This window comes from Sceloporus undulatus, chromosome 2 (assembly GCF_019175285.1).
Source record: "Sceloporus undulatus isolate JIND9_A2432 ecotype Alabama chromosome 2, SceUnd_v1.1, whole genome shotgun sequence".
NCBI classification, from domain to species: Eukaryota; Metazoa; Chordata; class Lepidosauria; order Squamata; family Phrynosomatidae; genus Sceloporus; species Sceloporus undulatus.
The window spans coordinates 225,516,317-225,536,678 of record NC_056523.1 but is presented as its reverse complement, the minus strand read 5'-3'; the positions used below and the strand labels follow the sequence as shown (position 1 = coordinate 225,536,678).

The following is a 20,362-nucleotide window of genomic DNA, read 5'->3' as shown; positions in this document are numbered from 1 at the left end:
GGAGGAAAGGTTCATCCCTGCGCAGGGCACAAAGTTCTCCTGCCCTGCAAGCTGATGTGATGGCCACCAGGAAGACTGTCTTCCAAGTTAAAAGTCTTAAGTCCGTTGTGGCCAAGGGCTCAAAGGGCTTGGATTGGAGGGCAGCCAACACAACCTCCAAGCTCCAAGCCGGGGCAGGGAGAGAAACCTGGGGGTAGAGGTTATTGCACCCTTTTAAAAAGTTTTTCACCAGAGGGTCCCTGAAAAAGGAAGGCAAACCATCATACTGAAAATGAGAACAAATAGCAGACAGATAACATTTGATGGATGCGAGACACAGCCCCGCATCCATCAATGACATCAAAAAATCAAGCGCCACTGGCACAGTGATGCCCTCTGGCGACAGATTCCTTTCAGCAAGGAACGAAAGGAATCTCTTCCATTTGGAAGCATAGGATCTCTGGGTTGCAGGCCTATGCGCAGCACGGATTACCTCCTGCACCGACGGAGGCAGTGCCGTCAGCGTCAGAGCCTCCAAGCCACCATCGGCAACGAGTCAATGTCGGGATGCCGGACTTTCCCCTCTTGGAGGGTGAGAAGGTCCGGCCTCGGCTCCAGTCGGAGAAACTCGCTGTTGGAAAGGCGCAGAAGCAGCGGAAACCACGGCTGTCTCGGCCACCACGGGGTGATGAGGATCGCGTCGACTCCCTCTCTCGACATCTTGGACACCACCCTGGTCAGCAGCGGAAACGGGGAAAAAGCGTAGATCATTTCCCGGGACCAATCGAAGGCGAATGCATCTCCGAGAGGACTCTCGTGTCGCACCCGAGAACAGAACTGGGGACAATGGCTGTTGGAGGCTGTTGCAAACGGGTCGACTTGGGGAACTCCCCACCGACAAAACAGGTCGCCGACTGTTTCTGGATGAAGCCTCCATTCGTGGCAAGTTGATGTCCTGCTGAGTTGATCTGCTAAGGTGTTCTCGTCTCCTGGCAGCTGAATCGCCTGGAGAAGGATGTGTTTGTGGATGCACCAGTCCCAGATCCTCAACGTGATGTCCAGGAGAGTTCTGGATTTGGTGCCTCCCTGTTTGTTGACACAGTACATCACCGTTGTATTGTCGGTCCTGAGCAGAATCACCTTGCCTGTCACGGTGGACTCGAACGCCTTCAGCGCCTTCTCGACAGCCAGCATTTCCAGTGCGTTGATGTGGAGAGCACGTTCCTGTTGCGACCACTTTTCTCTCACGCACAAGTCCAGAAGGTGTGCACCCCAGCCTTCCATCGACGCATCTGTCGTCAGGGTCATCTGTGGTTGAGGCTGGATGAAGAGCATACCTATGCACACGTTTTGGGAGTCTAGCCACCATTGGAGGGAGGCGGTCATGGACCTCGGTACGGTGAGCCACCTGTTCGGTGAGTCTGTCAATGGGTTGAAAACGGAGAGGAACCATGACTGAAGAGGCCTGAGCCGCAGTCGTGCCCATGGGGTGACGAATGTAGTGGAGGCCATGTGCCCCAAGGCGACCTGGATGTCCCTGGCCTTGAGTCTCCTGCGCGAGTAGACGGCGCGCACTGCGGTTGACAGGGCCTGGAAGCGGTCTTGAGGAAGATAGGCCATAGACTCTTCGGAGTTGAGAATGGAGCCGATGAAGCGGACCTGCTTGGAGGGGGTCAAGTGGGACTTCTCCAGGTTCACTACAAGGCCCAATTCTGGCAAGAGGTGTAGGGTAAAGTGAATTGCGTTCTGTCAGTAGCCAGTCGTCCAGGTAAGGAAAAACGTTGAATCCCCTCTGATGGAGGTAGGCTATTACTGGGGCCATGCACTTCGTGAACACTCGAGGAGCTGTGGCCAAGCCGAATGGGAGCACATTGTAGTGGTAGGCGACGGAGCCGATGGCGAAGGCGAGGAACCTGCGGTGGGACTCCCTTATCCCAACATGGAAATAAGCGTCCTTTAGGTCCACCGTCGCGAATCAGAGGTCCTGCTGGAGCAAAGGCAAAATGGAAGCCAGCGTTACCATGCGAAAACGTCTATACCTTAAGAACGAGTTCAGTTCTCTTAGATCCAGTATGGGTCTGGTTCCTCCATCTGGTTTTGGAACCATAAAATATCTGGAGTAAAAGGCTTTGGGCCATAAATCCGGAGACAACGGTGAGATGGCCCCTTTTTGAAGGAGGGAACGCACTTCGTCGAGAAGGGTGCCTGAGGGGGCAGTAGAAATAAAAGCTCCGGTGGGCGGGAGCTCTTCGAACTCGAGGGTATAGCCCCTTCGGACGATGTTTAAGACCCAGGAGTCGGAGGAAATAGAAGCCCATGTGGTGGTAAATGGCCTTAAAATGTTGAGGAAAAACAATTTAGAAGAGGCGAAGTGCGCTGTGGATCTTCATGCCCTTTTCTTCCCCTGGTCGGGCTCCTGTCGGCAGTTCTTACGGTACCGAGACTGGTTGCGACGGCCCCAGGAAGAGGACTGCTGGGGGGGGGGTAGCCCTGTCCCTGTGACCCCTGTTGATGGAACTGGTGTTCCTGGTAAGGAGACCTCTGGAACTGACCTTGGTGATGCTGCCAAGGGCGAAGACGCTTGCGGAAGGAAGAGGGGCCCGGTGTGGACATGCCATGCTTCCGAGCGGCCGCCTTCATTCGGAACTTTTTGTTGAGCCTTTCGTCGGTGTCGGCATGGAACAAGCCGGAGCCGTCAATGGGCATGTCCTCGATCGTAGACCTCACGCTCTGATTGAGGTCGGAGCCACGGAGCCAGGCATGTATTCTCAATGCGATAGAAGCCGACATGGCTCTTCCAACGCATTCAGTGACGTTTCTGGCCGCAGTGATCAGCCAGCTCCCGATAGAATGGGTCTCATCCCTGATCTCGGTCAAGGTCCGCTGTACCTTGTCCGGAACGTCTGGAACTATCGGGGAGATGCCTTCCATCAAGGTCTGGACGTATGCTCCCATGCAAGCCGTGTAACTAGTGGCCTTCGCTGCCAAAGCCGCTGCCGCATACGCCTTCTTGGCCAGGGCGTCTATCTTCCTGGCTTCTTTATCCACCGGGGAGGTCGTCTGCCTCAGGGTGGAAGTCTGCTGAGCACCCTCCACTATAGCCGAGTTCTGGCGAGGATGAGATATGAGCCACGGTGCATTGGGAGCCGCAATCTTGTACAGCGACTCGATCTTGCGCGGAGGCCCGAGGGGTGAAGAAGGAGAGTCCCAGGAACGCTTGAGGATCGTTTCCAATGATGGAAGAAACGGCACGCACGGAGGTGTTGGAACCCGGCCATGGACCCGATGTTCGACTGGGTCTGCTGCATCCGCATCCAGGTAGACCAGTTCAATGTCCAGAGCCCTGGACATCTTGATAACGTGTTCCGCGAAGGAACGCACGTCATCTGATGGAGAGGCCGCCTCCGGGTAGTGCAGATCCTGCGGCGATTGGCGCGGGGGGTCTTCAACATCTGAAGGCTCCTGTGACCCGATCGAGGCATCCGCCTCGGAATCGGAGGACTCGACCGGCACTAAGATGTTCTGCCTAGGCCTGTCAGTTGGTCGCGGTGCTGGCTGGAGCAAGGCAACTCTGGATGCGGGCACAGGATCCAAATGACCTTCCTCCCGTCTCGAGACCCCTCGGGGACGATCACGGGGGCGATCGCGTGAGGACACTCTGGACATCGCGACGTCCTTCGGCACCTTTACATAGAATTGATCTGCCTCGGAGTCGTAAAACAGCCCATCATCGGCAGGAACCCGCACTGGAGACAGGGCAGCTGGCGATGGAGACCTCAGGGGCTGCTCAACCCGCGCTGGAGAACAGGGTGCTGGGGACGGAGACCTTGAGGGTAAACCCCGAGAAGGAGACCTCGAAAGTCTATCCCGGGAATCCTCATCATTCGAGAGGAGAAAGGGAACGGTTGTCGTCGCCGACGGCCCTGGGATCGAAGAAGCTTGTTGAGCATCCCTGGGAGATGGATTGTCGGACGCAACCGTCAGGATGTCCCGTCCCGGGGAGTCCGTACGGATACGAGGGCGAACAGGACGCTCAGACTCCTTAGATGCATCCGACTTCTTGTGGGGATGCTCTTTGGAGTGCTTCGACTTCTTGGTAGCCTTAGCCTCCGATGCTGAATCCGATGCCTTTCTTTTCTTGGATGACGCGGAGCCCCGCGGTGCATCGGGAGGAAAGAAGGGGATAGGCGACTCCGTGAGCCTTCCACCTGATCTGGGCGCATCTCCCTTATGAGAGGCTGACTTCGTCGTCGAGGAGCTGTCCTTCGGATCCGACGGGGCCACCTTACGGGACCTGTGCTCCGAGGCTGGCCGCGAGGACTTGGCAGGGGTCTCCTGCCTCTGAGACGAAGTCGAAGCGGCGGCCGTACCCACAGACCCAGATTTGTGAGGGTGCTTGGTGGGTTTGGAGGTGGCACTGGGCTTATCAGAGCCACGGGCCACATTTGGATCGGGGGTGGGCTCCCCAGAACGAGCGGATGTTGACGGCGGAGCACTTGCCGGGCCATCACGGGCGGAAAGAGCCGCCGCCACAGGAGCCACAGGGGCCGAAGACGGACGAGGATCCCCTTCCCGGATCTTACCCTGGGCTATCGTCGATGTGAGACGCGATTCCCGGTTCTTCCTGGCCTGGGAGGACATCGATTTACAGAAGGAACAAGACTTAACATCATGGTCTTTCCCAAGGCAGAAAAGGCAGGAGGTGTGGGGATCCTGCACCGGCACTTTTCCTCCGCAAATGTCACATTTCTTGAATGGAGGAGACATCGCTACCGAGGTCGGCAGATCCAAAACGAGATCCAAAATCTAGGTCAACAGTCCAAGAGTCCAGTACACGGGGGAAGAAGAAACGCCAAAGTCCAAAAAACAGTACAAGTCAAAAAAACCAGTGATCCAAATACGAGCTAAGACGAGCGAAGTTCCAAACAGCAGCCAAACGCGGCGGAAAAAATGGAACTGGGGAAAAGAGCGGGAACTGGGGCTTTATAGGAGGGGGGCGGGGTTACCGCCAAAAAGTTTCTATATGTTGCAAAGTGTACTTTGCCCAGTGATTCCAGAAGTATCCGAACAGCACTGCGCAGGCGCAGTGAAACCCATTTGTATGATTCGCAGAGACGACGAAGAAGAATTTCCTTGGATGAAGATTAACCTTCCATTTTGAAGCCAAGTCCTCCCTCCAGTCCATCTGCCTTGGTCCAGGCCTCGGAGGTAGAGAGGAACTGCTGGACCTCTTACCCTTTCCCTCCACCACTCCCTTCTCCTTCTGTGTCATGTCTTTTTAGATTGTAAGCCCGAGAGCAGGGAACCGTCTAACTAAAAAGATTGCATGTACAGCGCTGTGTAAATTTACAGCACTTCATAAATAAAGGTTAATAATAATAATAATCATGGTGACTCCATAGGTGAGACATCTTCAAGACTGACTGTCCTTCACTGCTCTGCTAAGGTCCTGCAAATTCACACCCATGATCTCCTTAATAGAGTCCATCCATCCAGCATGTGGTTTTCCTCTCTTTCTGCTTCCTCCACCTTTCCTAGTATTGTCTTTTCCAGTGAGCCATGTCTTCTCATGACGTGGCTGAACCTCAATTTTATCATCTTGGCTTCTAGGGAGATTTCAGGTTTGATCTCTTCAATGACTCATTTGTTTCTTTTTGGCTGTCCATGGCATCCTCAGCACTCTTCTCCAGCACCACATGTCAATTGAATTGATTTCCCTCTTATCCACTTTCCTCACTGTCCAGCCCCCACATCCGAACATGGTTAACAGGGAATACAATGGCGTCTTTGGTTCTAAATTTAGTACTCAGTTGTGAATCTTTACTCTTTAGGATTTTCTCTAGTTCTTTCATAGCTGCCCTCCCCATTCCCAGTCTTCTGATCTCCTGACTGCAGTCTCCATTGTGATCAGTATTTGATCCAAGGTATGGTACAAGGTATCATGGTACAGACCACAAACTACATCTTTAGTTAGAACAAAATCTTCAAAGCTTTATTCCTCATATTACTGCCTGTCAGATGTGTAATTAAATATTGAGAAACACAATGTTCATCATATTTCTCTTGCAAACAATAACCGCTATCACGAAATAACGTTCATGCAAAAAAGCAATTAATAGTTACCTGTGCTGCTTCCCATCCCCATTGCCTGTATTTTGGATCATGTGTGAATCGCCACATATACCAGTAAGTCTCAATCACCTCTGGTCTTAAAATGTAATATTTTTCATTCTGTCGCACTGCTACTGCTTCCACACCACCATCAAATTTGAAAGCTTCAGGACCCAGTTTTAATGCTGAAAAGAAAGGGGAAAATGGATTTTTTTCTGTAACATGGAATTTATGTAATTTGAATATCAAATGGATATAGCAATCTCTATTGTATGGAATTTTTGTATCAAATACACGGATTGATGTTTTTAATTTTCACAATTATTCTTCTGCTACCTGCACTTGTGACAGTATTGTATTATACTAGACCGTTGTAGCCTAAAACAAACTGAAAGAATTATGAATGCACACAAAAATAGTAGAAGATTTTTACATGTGACAAGGTCCCTGTAGTAAGAATACATAACAATGGAGAAAGAACTTGCAGTCCCAGAAATTTTTCTACCCTCAACATACCTTGGCATCATAATAAATGTTTATGCTTTACCTCTAGCTCCTTCTCTCAAAACAGTTGCCCTGTGGGGATATTGCTGTCATGCGTAAAACAATAAGTACATTTCTCCTTTCCATACCTTTCTCCATATGAACAGTTCCACTTCCCATGTGTAAATGCTGCCAGATATTTTTATGTTATGTTTTTTTAAAACATATATTTTTATATTCATTCACACAGCACATGCACCCATGCATTTCCAGCACAAGCTGCATGTCACCCTTTTCAATAAAGGAGAAAATGTATGGCTGGCATTATGTTAGCAATGTACAATGGTACAAGACCAACTTCTAAAAAAATAATTCATTCTATTAGTCATTGCAGAGGTTGGAATTCTTTACCAACCCTGTGCAATGACCCAAATCCCCCACAAGCCCACCTCTCGACTGTGGCAGCCTCTCATCCAAGTCCACTAAGAAGCATCTGGCTATGTCCCTATAATCAAATGTAGAATATCATCTGTTGAGATCTCTGGGTCCAAAAGTCCTCCAGAGGGCTCAACGGATGATGCCATTTTTCTGCTCCTGGCTATGTCCCTAATGGGGATTTTTAAAACCCCTTTTAAGGGTCACAAATGGAGTCTGATAGTAGAGTGAATTCAGAAGTTTATTTAACAATACAACAATGGGTGAACTCTGGCTTCACAGCAAAGAGTTCCATCTCAAACAAACTATTAAATCATCTATACAGAAACTTGCAGTGGCAGCAAGTTAACATCAAAAGACTATGACATACAAACAAACTCATTAATAAGGAGAAAGCACTGTTTCCAAGCTGTGCACGTCACATTTGTTCTTTTTATCTTATTTTAATGTTCTAATTATTATTATATCAACAGAATATCTCAAGATGTTTTAGAAAATGGCTTGAAATGTTGTGTACCTGTTTAACGTAACTAGAAATCATTAAGAACTTACAACACATTCTATGTCTAAGCAAACTGTTTTCTTTGATCTAAAGCTGGCTTGTATAGGCCTTATGGTCTCTTTCTGTCCTTTCCTCTTCTTCAGTGCCCTTTGCTGTCCACTGCATGTGTAACACACGAGGTGATATGTGTAATTCCACATGCAGAACTTTTACACTCAATATACAATGCAGGATCTCAGTGACAAACTTAACTGTCAACCATACTTGCTCTCTTTTTTGTGTGTGTTTCACAACACAAACATATGCCTTCTTTCCTCATACCACTATTGTTTCATACCACTAGCCTCATGACTAGTAGAGAAGCTTATCCAAGAAACTACTATATACACATCACAAAACACATACACACACACACTCCTTTCTTTTACCTAAACAAATGGTGACGAGGTTGATTAACACACAGCTCTAAATGAAGGTCACATTCTGTCTTTGCAACAATTGCAAATCTTAAAAATAATATGATTAGTAGTGGAGCTCTGTGAAATCCACACTCCAATACCTGGACAGGGAGGAAAAACTGCCTAACACCTGCGGAGCAGCCAACAGCCAACACCATCACGTTGACCAGGAGACCTGTAACATTTTTGTTCCATGTTTGAAAATTCATGTGACATCATGAAGGGATAAAAGAAATGTGATGAAAAAAGGAGATAAGATGTAGAAAAATAGGATCACCCCAGTCACTTCTATAGCATCACTAGCCATTCCCCCGATGGAAAGAATCAAATCAACTGGAGTGTGGGAATAAGCCACACCAATTTGTTGTGCAACGAACGGAAATTTCACAGAACACAAGTCTGATTAGTTAAGGCAATTTAATGTGAATTTACATGGTACAAATAAAAAAAAATCGGTAGTGTGACCCTTTGAGAGTATAACACTGTGTGAATCTACCCTACATCACAGATCATGAGGATGAGTTTGATAGAATAATATTTTTCCCTTTCCCACCTCTCCTCAAGGCTTGAGGCAGAGTACATGTTACAATTAAACACAATTAAAAACACATAAACCCACAGTTAAAATACAACACTATAAAATCATTAAAATACACTCATAAGAATGCATATACAATTAAAAAGTCATAAATTAAAATTGACTCGTCAGGCCTTCCAGAAGAGATGTGCCTTCAAACGATGTTTTAAAAGCAGTCAGTGTTTTCAACTGTCAAATTTCATCTGGCAGGTCATTCCACAGTCTAGGGATGACAGATGAAAAAGTCCTCTAGGAAACGGTTGCCAGTCTCACCCTAGCTGGTGAGACATTTCCTAAAGGACCTGACTGTACAGCAGATTAAGGAAAGTGGGTGAGGGGGGGAGAGTTGCCTTGGTCCCCACAAGCACCATCACGTTGACCAGGAGACCTGTCCGGAAAACAGATCACATTGAGTGTATCTACCTGACTCTAAAGGCTAAAGACAGTCTGGGGATTCTGTTAGCATACCATCCACTCCGTTGTCTAATAGACTTCCTGGCTGAGCTGTCACAGCTGGTCTCGGAGCTGGTGTTGGAGTCTCCCAGGCTTCTTGTTCTGGGGGACCTCAAAATCGCCTTCGAGACTGGTTTCCATGACCACCATGGGCCTGTCCCAATTAGTCTCAGGTACAACACACTGTGCTGGTAATATACTCGATGTGGTCTTTAGTATGGATCAGGAATATCCTTGGACGGAGGTAATTCAAACCTCCGCCCTGACATGGACAGAGTATTTTCTGGTCAAGGGGGACTGAAGGCCAATACCCATATCCCCCTCAGGGGTGGAGGACCTATTAGAAGGGTCCGCCCTCGAAGGCTGATGGAACCCAAAAGGTTCCAGGAGGCGCTAAAGGGTTTTATGGTTGGGAATGATGGCGATTCTGTCGAAGCCTTGGTTGATACATGGGATAATGATCTTACCAGGGCCATAGACATTATTGCTCCCGAGCGCCCTTTCCAGCCCGCTTCTAATAAGAAACCATGGTACACTCAAGATCTTCGGAAAATGAAGCGGGCCTTGCAACAACTAGAGCGCTACTGGCGGAAACATCACCGCTTACGTGACAAGACATGCCATAAGGTTCTTATTGATTCCTATGGAGTGGCAATCAATGCAGCAAAGAACTCGTTCTATGCTGCTTGTATTGCATCAGCAGAATCTCATCCAGCAGAGATGTACAGGGTGGTTAAAGAGTTAACCCAGCGGTCTCCCACCCTCAACCCTCTTTTAGAACCAATCAGAGCCTGCTGTGATACATTCAACAACTTTTCTGCTGATAAAATCTCTCAGATAATGGTCAATCTTGATGCCGGTATTACAACAGAAACTATAAGAGAGGTGTCCAGCAATTCCATGGACTATGTTAGACTGGATCATTTTGAGCATGTAAATACCAATGAAGTCGACAAGCTTCTTTGATGTGTAAAGAAGACAACATGCCCCCTTGATCCTTGCCCATCTTGGTTGACCGCTCAGGGAGGGGATGCAGTAACAGCATTACTTCAATCTATAATCAACACATCCCTCATGGAGAGGGAATTTCCATCTAAGCTCAAACAAGTGGTAGTTAAACCACTCTTGAAAAAACCCTCCCTAGATCCCCTGATAAGAAACAATTATAGGCCGGTCTCCTTATTACCATTCTTGGGCAAGGTGATCGAGAGGGCAGTTGCCTTCCAACTCCAGGCTGTTTTGGATGAAGCTGATTATCTATAGACCCATTTCAAACCGGCTTCAGGGTGGGATATGGAGTTGAGATTGCCATGGTCGCCTTGGTCGATGATCTCCGTCTGGGCATCGACAGGGGAAGTGACCCTGCTGTTGCTCTTGGACATCTCAGCGGCATTCGATACCATACCATGGTATCCTTTTGGAATGCCTGAGGGAGTTAGGTATCGGGGGCACTGCATTCCAGTAGCTCCATTCCTACCTCTCAGGCAGATTACAGATGGTGATGCTGGGAGACAGCTATTCTTGTAAAAGAGAGCTGACATCTGGCGTCCCTCAGGGCGCCATTCTGTCTCCTATGCTGTTTAACATTTACACAAAGCCGCTGTGGTGTGGTATTATCAGTATGCTGATGACACCCAAATTTACTTCTCTATGTCTCCAACTGCTGCAGTGACCAAGGATAGCACCTCTCCTCTAAATGCCTGTCTTGAGTCGGTAATGGGCTGAATGAGGGAAAACAAACTCCAGCTGTATCCAGAGAAAACGGAGGTGCTTGTGATAAGTACCCCTGATCCAGGGATGGAGATTTGCCAACCAGTCCTGGACTGGGTCACATTTCCCCTAAAAGATGAAGTTCGCAGTTTGGGAGTGCTCCTGGTCTCATCTCTACAGTTGTCATCTTAGGTGGAGGTGATGGCCGGAGTGCTTGGTACCAAACTTCGGTTGATACTCCAACTGCGGCCTCTACCGGCCCAGAGTTGAAGCATGGTACATGCACTGGGAACCTCGTTGTAGAGTTCTGTAATGCACTCTACATGGGGCTACCTTTTGTACCAGTTTGGAAGCTTCAACTGATCCAAAATGCTACAGCCAGGCTGGTCACGGCTCGAGTTACTTCTCCCTACACATCGCCCCCACACTCTCAGAACTCAGGGAAGAAATTATGGAATATATGAAAAAGAGACTAAGTACAACTTCCCATAAAGCATTTACAGCCACGGCTCCTAAACTATGGAAAACTTACCGAAAAAGATCAGTCTTATTACCACCTTAGAAGCCTTTAAGAAGTCACTTAAGACGGATCTCTTCTGGCTGGCCTATCCATCTGAATTTCTATAGCTGATCTCAAAGAAACACCCCACTTCTGACTGATATAGCAGGAATACAATGACAATTTGGTCATTTTAGTGATTGGTGAGTACTTTTGTTGTTTGTTCTATTGATTGTATTTTTAGAAACACTGTATCTTGTATTTTATTGTTGATTTTGTTCTCTGTTGTAATCCCGCCTCAATCTGCAGGAGAGGTGGAAATGCAAATAAAATTTATATTATTATTTATTATTTTGATTTTAAGAAATACATTTTAAGAAAATTTAAATAAATTAATCCCACAAAGTATTTTATATTGAAGTATTTTTAAAAACTAGTTTAAATTAAAGTAAGATTGTGATACAAATAAGTTAAATATCATATTCCATCAGTAAAAAAAAATTGCCCATCTTTGTCATGCTGAATTAAAACCTGTTTTTCTAGAAAGAAATCGGGGCAAAAACCATATGGTATTTAAGGTCAAAGAAAAGTATTACCATCTGAAAAGTCATGTCTCAGCAAATTAGCTACTTGGAAATACTAACATTACCCAGACTGATGTTGTATAACGTAAGAAAACTAATTTGGAGATACGTATTTTGTCCAGCCAGAGGTAGGCAGCTGCACTGGGGCAGGGTCATTTTCATCTCCTTCTCCCAAGACTGGAAGCAGCAGGATATTATTTCCAGTTCCAGTTAATTTTCTGGCTTTGGGGATTGTTGTGGGGCTATGGGGCGGGGGGAACCACAATTTTAAAAAAATAATCTGGATGCTTATGGGCAGCAAAAAGAGGGATTGGGGTCCACATGCTGCCTGCATTTTCTTCACTTCTGTGATAGACTGTGTAATTAATATTCAAATTATCAGTCAAGAACATGAACAATTATCTTCTGCATTTAGTAAATACTTATCCTTCTAGCAAGTTACACAGAACTGCAGTGCAATGATGCATATATTTGCACAATAAAGGCCCACTGTATTTAATAAGGCTTAATTGTCTCGTTTCTAGTACTGTATTCTGGACACTTCTTACAAATCTTTTCTATGCATGAACCATGAGAGCACATCTCACTTGTTCACTGAGACCTACTTACAAATAACATTCATGATTGTTACCTAGCCTTTGTAATTAGTGTGTGCATAAAGAAAATGAAGCAGAAATCTCGTGTTTAGAAAAATATATCTCAGCAGAGCAAAAGGAAAATTATCCAGTTTATCTAAACGTTTTGGTGTATGCTCCCAAAAAAATTTTAAGGCACCATTAGTTGCAAAACCACTGTGTTAAGTTCTTTACTACGTATGCAAGATTATCAGTGCGTCCTTGGTATCTGCTGGGGTTGGCTCCAGCAGACCCCCCCCCCGATACCAAAATCACGGTTGCTCAAGTCCCACTAAATATAATGGATAGCAAAATGGTGTCTCTTATAGAAAGTAGCAAATTCGAGGTTTGATAATTGGAATTTTATATTTTTTAAACACTTTAAAAGCCTTGGATGCTTGAATCCATGGATAAAAAAAATCGTGGATATGGAACAGCCAACTGTATACTAATAAATATACTAAATTAAAAATGGGAAAAATTAATCAAAATTACTACATATGGCAGGGATGGGGGAGTCACAGTGGTATCAAATCAAAGCCAGTCTAGTTAAATGAAACTCATGACTCACGAAGCTCACTAGGATGAGTTGTGCATACATATGTTTTCTATATGTCTCTGGCAAATATCCCTGTGCACCTATTCTCTGCAAAGATAGAGGAAAGGTCTCTCGAGGAAAACACTTCCTCAGAACTAAAAGTCCTCTTCCAAGTCCACTTCAGAAACAGATGGATGGAGCTGATCGGGACGAGTTTCCATTACAGTCCATCCTCGCTTACGCGGGGTCCGTTCCGGACCCTCCGGTAAGGCGAATTCCGCCTATGCTTGAGACCCATTGGAAACAATGGGGCTCGTGCGCGGCGGCGCGCTGGGCACACAACGGGTGCGCGCGCCCATTCATTGAATGGACGCGCGCCCCTCGCCCGTGCGCGCGCTGCAGCTTGAGCGCGTATGGCGCAGGCGCACTTGTAGTTACTGAAGCAATTATCTGAAAAGTGCACATTGAGCACATCTTCCTGAGGCCATCTCCTATGTACCATGCATCTTTAACTGGCATTCAACACAGAGCTAATCCCTGTACAGACCGGCAGTTTACACTTCCCCTATGTGGACTAGGGTTTGGCATCCACACGGCCGAGACCCTAGTCTGCTGCCTGGGCGTCATCATGGTGCATGTTCGTTTACACGGGGCACCCCATAACGCAAGTGTGGCGCAGTGCTGAAATTGTGCTGGCCAAAAGGGTGCCATCATGGCGCACAAGTGTCATGATGGCACCCCTTCCAAGGAAACTGCTTATAGCAGCTCTTTTTGCTCCTGAGAGGGAGCGGACCATTGCCACGGTGTGCAGTGCCAAGGCAAGATCTAGGAATAAAAGGGCAGTGTCTCGCCAACCCCTCCTGTCCACCTGTCAGAGCCCCTAAGTTTTTTAGCATCAACAACATTTGTTTTTATTCTTCCCTCTGACAAAGCCAGAATCTTTTTCATGATGTTCCACCACTGCAGATTTACAAACAATCCATAAAGGATTGCCAGAAATCCCTCATTGGAAGCTTGATTAGGCCCCAGCTCGAACCACCGGAGGTTTCAGAAAGACAACACAAGTCTCCTAGAATCTAGATTTTGCTGCTTATACTGTATCAAGAAAAAAATTAGCTCTAAAATATCACTGTATTAAGATATCTGATCTAACGTTACTTTCTTACTGAGTGAAAAAATTGAAGATAACAGTAAAAAACTTTACTATTCGGCTTCCATTTTTACAAAGCTTATTTATGGACTACTAGAAACAATGGTCCTTTTGTGCACTTTGTCTCTTAAAGGCTGATGCACCTTGCCGGCAGCTGTCCAATTTTAAATTATGACTTATGTACAGTATATGTACTTTATTAATGTATTTTAATGATTTTATAGTGTTTGTATTTTAACGTGGTTTGGTGTGTTTTAATTGTGTTTTGTATTTAATATGTTGTACACAGTCTTGAGCTTTGAGGACAGGCAAGAAATAAATCATCATCATCCCCATCATCATGTTTAAATCAATCAATCATCATCATCATCAAATTAGGTTTAAGTCAACCATCACACTCTCTATTCAAATCCAAATACCTGACTAATGGGGTCATAACATTACTTCATCAAGTCTGTATCACTCCCTTTTTAATTTCACATAGGTCTGCTTTATGTCAGCCTTTTACAAACTGCAAGACTAATATGGAACGGAGGAAATACACAGACAACACAAACAGAGGCAAGAATCTTACTTGTCCTGTCATATGATTCATGACATGTATGTGCAATCTCTGCTCCAGTTGTAGATAATGCCCAGCCTTATCACCGAGAACCATCTGCTCCAAGGGCAAACATTCCTCCAGCAAAGCATGTGAGATGACCCACTTTTCTCTCAAGGTGCCCATTCTTCCACTCTCCAATAAACGTTAGTCCTCCATTGGACTTTCTGATAAGGTGTTTTCTCTAAGGGCTGAAGGAAGAAATCAAATTCTTCAGTTGCCTGGAATGGTAAAAATATTTCATACTTGGAATGGTAACAAGATCCCACATATTTAGTGCATTTTTAACTTACAATTGATTTAAAAAAAAAATATTTCCCAGATTTTCATTTCCTCTGAAATAGACTGACATATTAATACGATTAGATAAGAACAACAAATTCCAGAAGGGAGTCTTAGAATATGATGGAGGTAAATAGATGCTCTGCTCTTCTCTCTCCTCCGAGGCTAGGGGTGAAGAAAAGGAAGTCTTTAGCTGGTGCTCTTGTCACATATGAAGGAACTAAACTATCTTATCTCCTTCATCCTTCCTCCCACAGTGTGGAGCAGTTTTATAAGCAAGGAAAATCAAATTTTCTTTCTTTCTTTCCCCTTTCTTCCCAGCGGCAAATTCACTCACTGTATACATGATTAAGTGAGCTTCGGAGAGTTTGGTGAGAATGATGATCTGGATCAGTTTTATAAGTGAACATATGGTCTCATGAAACCAGGATATTCTGTCCTCAGTCCATCAATTTGTTCATTATTTCTTCACCCTGAACTCACCAAGAATAGTGTTTGGGGGCATATTATGTCTGGAGGCCAGAGCTTAAGCTTCTGTTATATTTTAGCACTCAACCAAGTGGAATCCAAAGAGACTTGCTTATGCTTCCTAGAAATTGTTTCCATTTCCCACCAAGTTCATGTGAAAATGGCCATCTGTTTGTTGTACTGGTTGGCAAGACTACGGTATTTCTGTACATGCGCTATTTTGGCTTTAATCATTAATCCATATTGTCAGCTGATTGCCTACCATTTAACTGTGGTCAAGTGTGTCATAAATCAAAATATTCCACACTGTGTTTGATGGACCATTTATTTTTTCAATTTCATATGTATTTGGGAAATGGATACTCTGCAACTCCAATAATCCAAGGATGATAGCCAAGGGTGAACAATGGTAGAGCAAAAATCCAAAACATTTGGACAGTCATTTGAGGAAGAACTATGCCCTAGAACAAAAGGCCCACACAAAACTGAAAAAGGAGTCCCTGGCTGTTATTCTTTGACCACATATTTTGCTTACAAATTTTAGTCAACTGACTCTCCTTTATATATAAAAAAACTGTAACTTGGGAGGACATTTTCTAGGTGCATGTCAAAATCCCTGGAAACGAGCCAGCATCAAACAGAGGTGAAAGCACTCTGCCAGTGTCTTTAAAAAAAATAATAGTAGGAATAATCATATAAGGAGCAGGCCATAAAAGGAAGCAGGGTCTGGTAAAAACTGATTTTCTGCCCAACTCCAAATGCTAATCCTTGCAAATAATATTGCTGGAATGTATGATTCAATCACTGCTCTGACAGTAAAGGCTTTAACAATATCTGTGGGTAAATCAGAGGTTTGGGGCAGTTTTCAGCCTCAGAGACAGCCATTCCCAAACTTTTTGGGCTACTGCCCCCTCCTTTCACAATAACCCAAGTGCCTCTCACCTAAGGTGGTAATGGACTGGAAGAGGAAAAACAGACTAAAACGACTCCAGAATAAGACGGAGGTACTGTACCGTTGTTGGGCTCCCTAATCCGGGTATGGAGATGTCAACCGGTCCTGGATGGAGTCACATTTCCCCTAAAGGACTGTTTGCAGCTTGGGGAGTGCTCCTGGATCCATCCTTCAAATGTTAACTCAGATAGACGGACAACCAGGAGAGCCTGTTACAGCTTTGGCTGATATGCCAGCTGCGACCGGTCCTGGAGCCAGGAGACCTAAAAACTGAGTAATGTGCTGGTAATGCACTCTACATTGGGCTAACCTTGTGCCTGGTTGGAAACTTCAACTAGTCCAAAAATGGCAGGCGCAGATTAGTCACCAGGTAATCTAAGGGTGACCATGTAACACCGATTTTAAATCTCTTCACTGTCTGCCTATTAGTTTCTGGCACAGCACAAGGTGTTTGTGATGACCTTTAAAAGCCCTTAATAGGCTTTAACTTACTACAGCCAACAAAGACCAGGCAAGGCTATGGTTACCCAGAGGACCTTTTCATCTGCTGCCCCCAAATTGTGGAATACCACTGCCGGAGGAGATCCAACATATTACTAATCTTAACAGCTTAAAAGGCGAGTCATTTCTGACCAGCCTTTCCTGAATGACTGACCCAGCTGCCCCCACTAATATGGATGATATGACCAATGTGAACTGTCTTAATGATTGCCCCATGGTGTACTGTTTTGCTGCTACTGTTTAATGATCTAACTGTATATTATTATAGTCCGTGTTGTATTGTGGAGTGTTCAAAGGAGGAGGATATTGGGATTTATTTATATTGTGTTATGGTTTTTATTGATGTAAGCGCCTCTATCTTATTGAAGAGGCGGGACGAGAAATAACAACAACAACAACAACAACAACACAACAATAAATATCTTGATAGTAGGTATACCATTTGTAACGCAGCTAGTGGTATCTATTCAGTCATACCCAGTTCACAAACAGCTCATCCTCCTCCATCATTTGTGAATTATGGCAGCCCAGGCACTCCTCACTCGTGTCCAGCAGCATACAGCAAAATTAGACCAGCTGACTGGCTATAAGTTGGTTGCTCCAGAGTGACTGGGGGCAAAGGGAGCAATGCCCATACAGCGGTCAAGCATAAATGGGGCAGCTGGTTATCTTGGGAGAAAAAACTGAGCAGGTGGGCTGAGCAAACAACCAGAAGCTTCTTGTAAGGGAGAGGCTTCTCAGTCGCAGGTCAGTTGATCCTCCCAGGTGACCTGGCACAAATGAGAAGCTCTTCCTGGCAAGAAAGGACTAACAATCGTTTTCCAGTAGAGCAGAGAGAGTCACAGCTAGCTTCCCACTTTTCTTTTCGGTGAGGAAGGACTCTCAATCTGAAAGAGGCAAGCGAGAAAAAAAGGACTTTTGAAGAATCAACACTGGATACTCCTCCTCTCCTCCTCAGACGTGCCTTCCCCACACAGATCAAGCCAGTCCCCTCCACAAACATTTTATTCTGTTACTTCTTCTCTGGCTATCTGGAAAGAAGCAAGAGCAGTAATGTTGCTCCAACCTATCAGCCAAGTCCAGCAAAACCACAAAGCTGAAGCAGGTTCCAAATATGAAAGCTCCTTCTTCCCATCACTTCTCCCCCACAGCATCACACATGCCCCCCACTCCACCAATGTCCTAAGGGCAGCTGGTTTCCTTGTCTTTCTTGAGCACCAATACTTTGACTGAAGGTCCCCCTGCTGCCCCCTTTTCCTTCAAGTCCTCTGGATCTTTCCACTGCCCCAGGAAGGGCATACCACCCACTTTGGGATTCAGTGCTCTAGGACATCTTCAGGCCACCTAGGGCTGAAAAGAAAACAAAAATTAAAATATAAAGTGACATGATTGGAACTCCTGTCTAAATCTGGCTACTAGGTGAGGGTCATCAAGTCCCTGATAGAGCACAGCATATGTCTCATGGGATGTGTTCAGTTTGGCGAACCTAATATATCACACAAGAGTAAAGAACATTAATGAAGCCAAATTAGAACATGTATACTTTCCTGCTTGCAGAGTTTAAAAGTGTAAGATTTACTAGGGAAGCAAGAGAAATCAAAATTTGCCTAATTTAAAGTGGGGGATCAATGCACTATAAATCACCTCAATAGCATCATCATACATTTCCGCCTCCACTCCATCTTATCTGACATAAGCCATGCCTTCAGCAAGTACTCATAGAAACTTGTCCACAAGCCACCCATGGATGTGTGATCTGCAAGAAAGGGGAGGGAAGAGAGAAGGAGAGTTTGTAAAATGAAGCATGCATAAAACAATTTTAAATATTTTTATTTTAATTAATTATTTTAATACACTACAGCATTGTTGTTTTCTTGAAACATACTTCCAGAGCACTGCCAATTAATATTTAGTATAAATAACTTTATCACACATAGAGAACAAGAGGGTGATGACTACCATGAATTCTAGAAAGGCAAAGGAGCAATCCACAACCTTTGTGTATCAGCAGCAGACCAAAAATCAAAACCTTTTCTTTCGATGCCCCTTTCTCTCCTCCCCTTCAGTTTTTAATTGCAGTATTTGCATGAAGCATAGCCTACCCACATCATCAAACCTGCACAGTTAGGGCTTACAGAAAGATGCTATTCTGACATCCTTCTCCTGATGAATGTCACTAGAAATGCCACTTTGAAAGCATTAATCTTAGTGATATCTCACAAAGTGGTTCAAAGGAAGTTTCTGTCAAAGAATCGGTATTAAAATTCAAGTCCCATGCAGGAAATCTATAACAGATAGGTTGACGTATAGGGTTGCCCCTCTCAAAAAATCTTGACAAAGAAAAAGCATACAAAGGTTTCCGTTAACTAAAAGACAAGATGACAAGAGCTGCAAATCTGTCCTTCTTTAAAGGTCCTCAGTTATTTTACTATTCCACTCTAAAGAAAAAGACATCACTTGCTGGCAGATCTCTCATTTGCACTTATTGTTGGCACACACATTCTGGAAGGAGCCTCCATATATACAACTTTGCCAATTGCCACCTAGAGTACTAAATGGTATTCATTATTGTGTTCAGTGTCACGCTAGTAAACATTAAGATTAATGGACATAAAAACATACAATATATATTGAGGAAGCTTAGCACAGTAGAGGATGGGGAGGAAAGTTGATAAAATTGATAATAGAGGAGCGAACTTAATAGACCAGAAAAATGGATCAAACAGCGCACAAAAACATCTAAGAAAAATAATATAATAGGAGTTTTATAATAGAAAATATAAAAAAAGTAAAAAATACAATAATCACCAACGAAATTAGAAAACACACAAACGAATAAGTAAAACAAGAACGAAAAACAGCACTCGATGAAAAGACGGAATGTGGCGACGATAGAATAAATGGGAAAGAAGGAGAAAAGGGGGGAGTGGAGATGGGAGGAGGACCGGAAGAAAGGGTGAGGGAAGAACAGAGAGGGAAAGGGGGAGGGGGGCGGGGACGGGAAGGGAGAAGGAGGGGGGGGAGACAACCAAGAGAAAGTGAGAGAAGTGGGGAGGGGAAGTAAGGGAGAGGGGGGAGAAAGGGGGAGAGGAGGCGGGCGAGGGGAGGGGGGGAAGGGGAAAGAGGCGGAGGAGTAGTGACGTGGGCGGAAGGAGAACCAAAAAAAAGCACCAAAAATTGGGAAAAGCGACGATTCCTGGAAACAAAAAAGAAAAAAGGGGAAAAGAAAGCGAGGGGAAAGGAAAAAGCACAAAAAGTTGTTTTGCGTAAAAGCCCGAAAAAACATTCGAACCTGAAACAATAATCCCTAGGGATTTTTTACGTATCCCGAAAATGTCGTAACCTGGGTATTCGTAGCCCCGAGGTACCACTGTAATAATAATAGATAATAATAATAAATAAGAAGAATAAGAATAAGATGATAATATTGATTTGTAGACCGACACTGTGGCGAACAATCCGGGG

General features: G+C 45.1%; 1 protein-coding gene across 1 annotated transcript in view; it reads right to left on the bottom strand.

The window, feature by feature from the left end:
- Positions 1 to 20,362, bottom strand: part of MAN1A2 (mannosidase alpha class 1A member 2) — a 78,682-nt gene that overhangs the window by 8,789 nt on the left and 49,531 nt on the right. Inside the window, 6 exon segments of the mRNA XM_042447724.1 lie at positions 6,103 to 6,275; positions 14,668 to 14,715; positions 14,718 to 14,740; positions 14,742 to 14,878; positions 18,542 to 18,573; positions 18,576 to 18,653. Coding sequence (XP_042303658.1) covers positions 6,103 to 6,275; positions 14,668 to 14,715; positions 14,718 to 14,740; positions 14,742 to 14,878; positions 18,542 to 18,573; positions 18,576 to 18,653 — 491 coding nt within the window.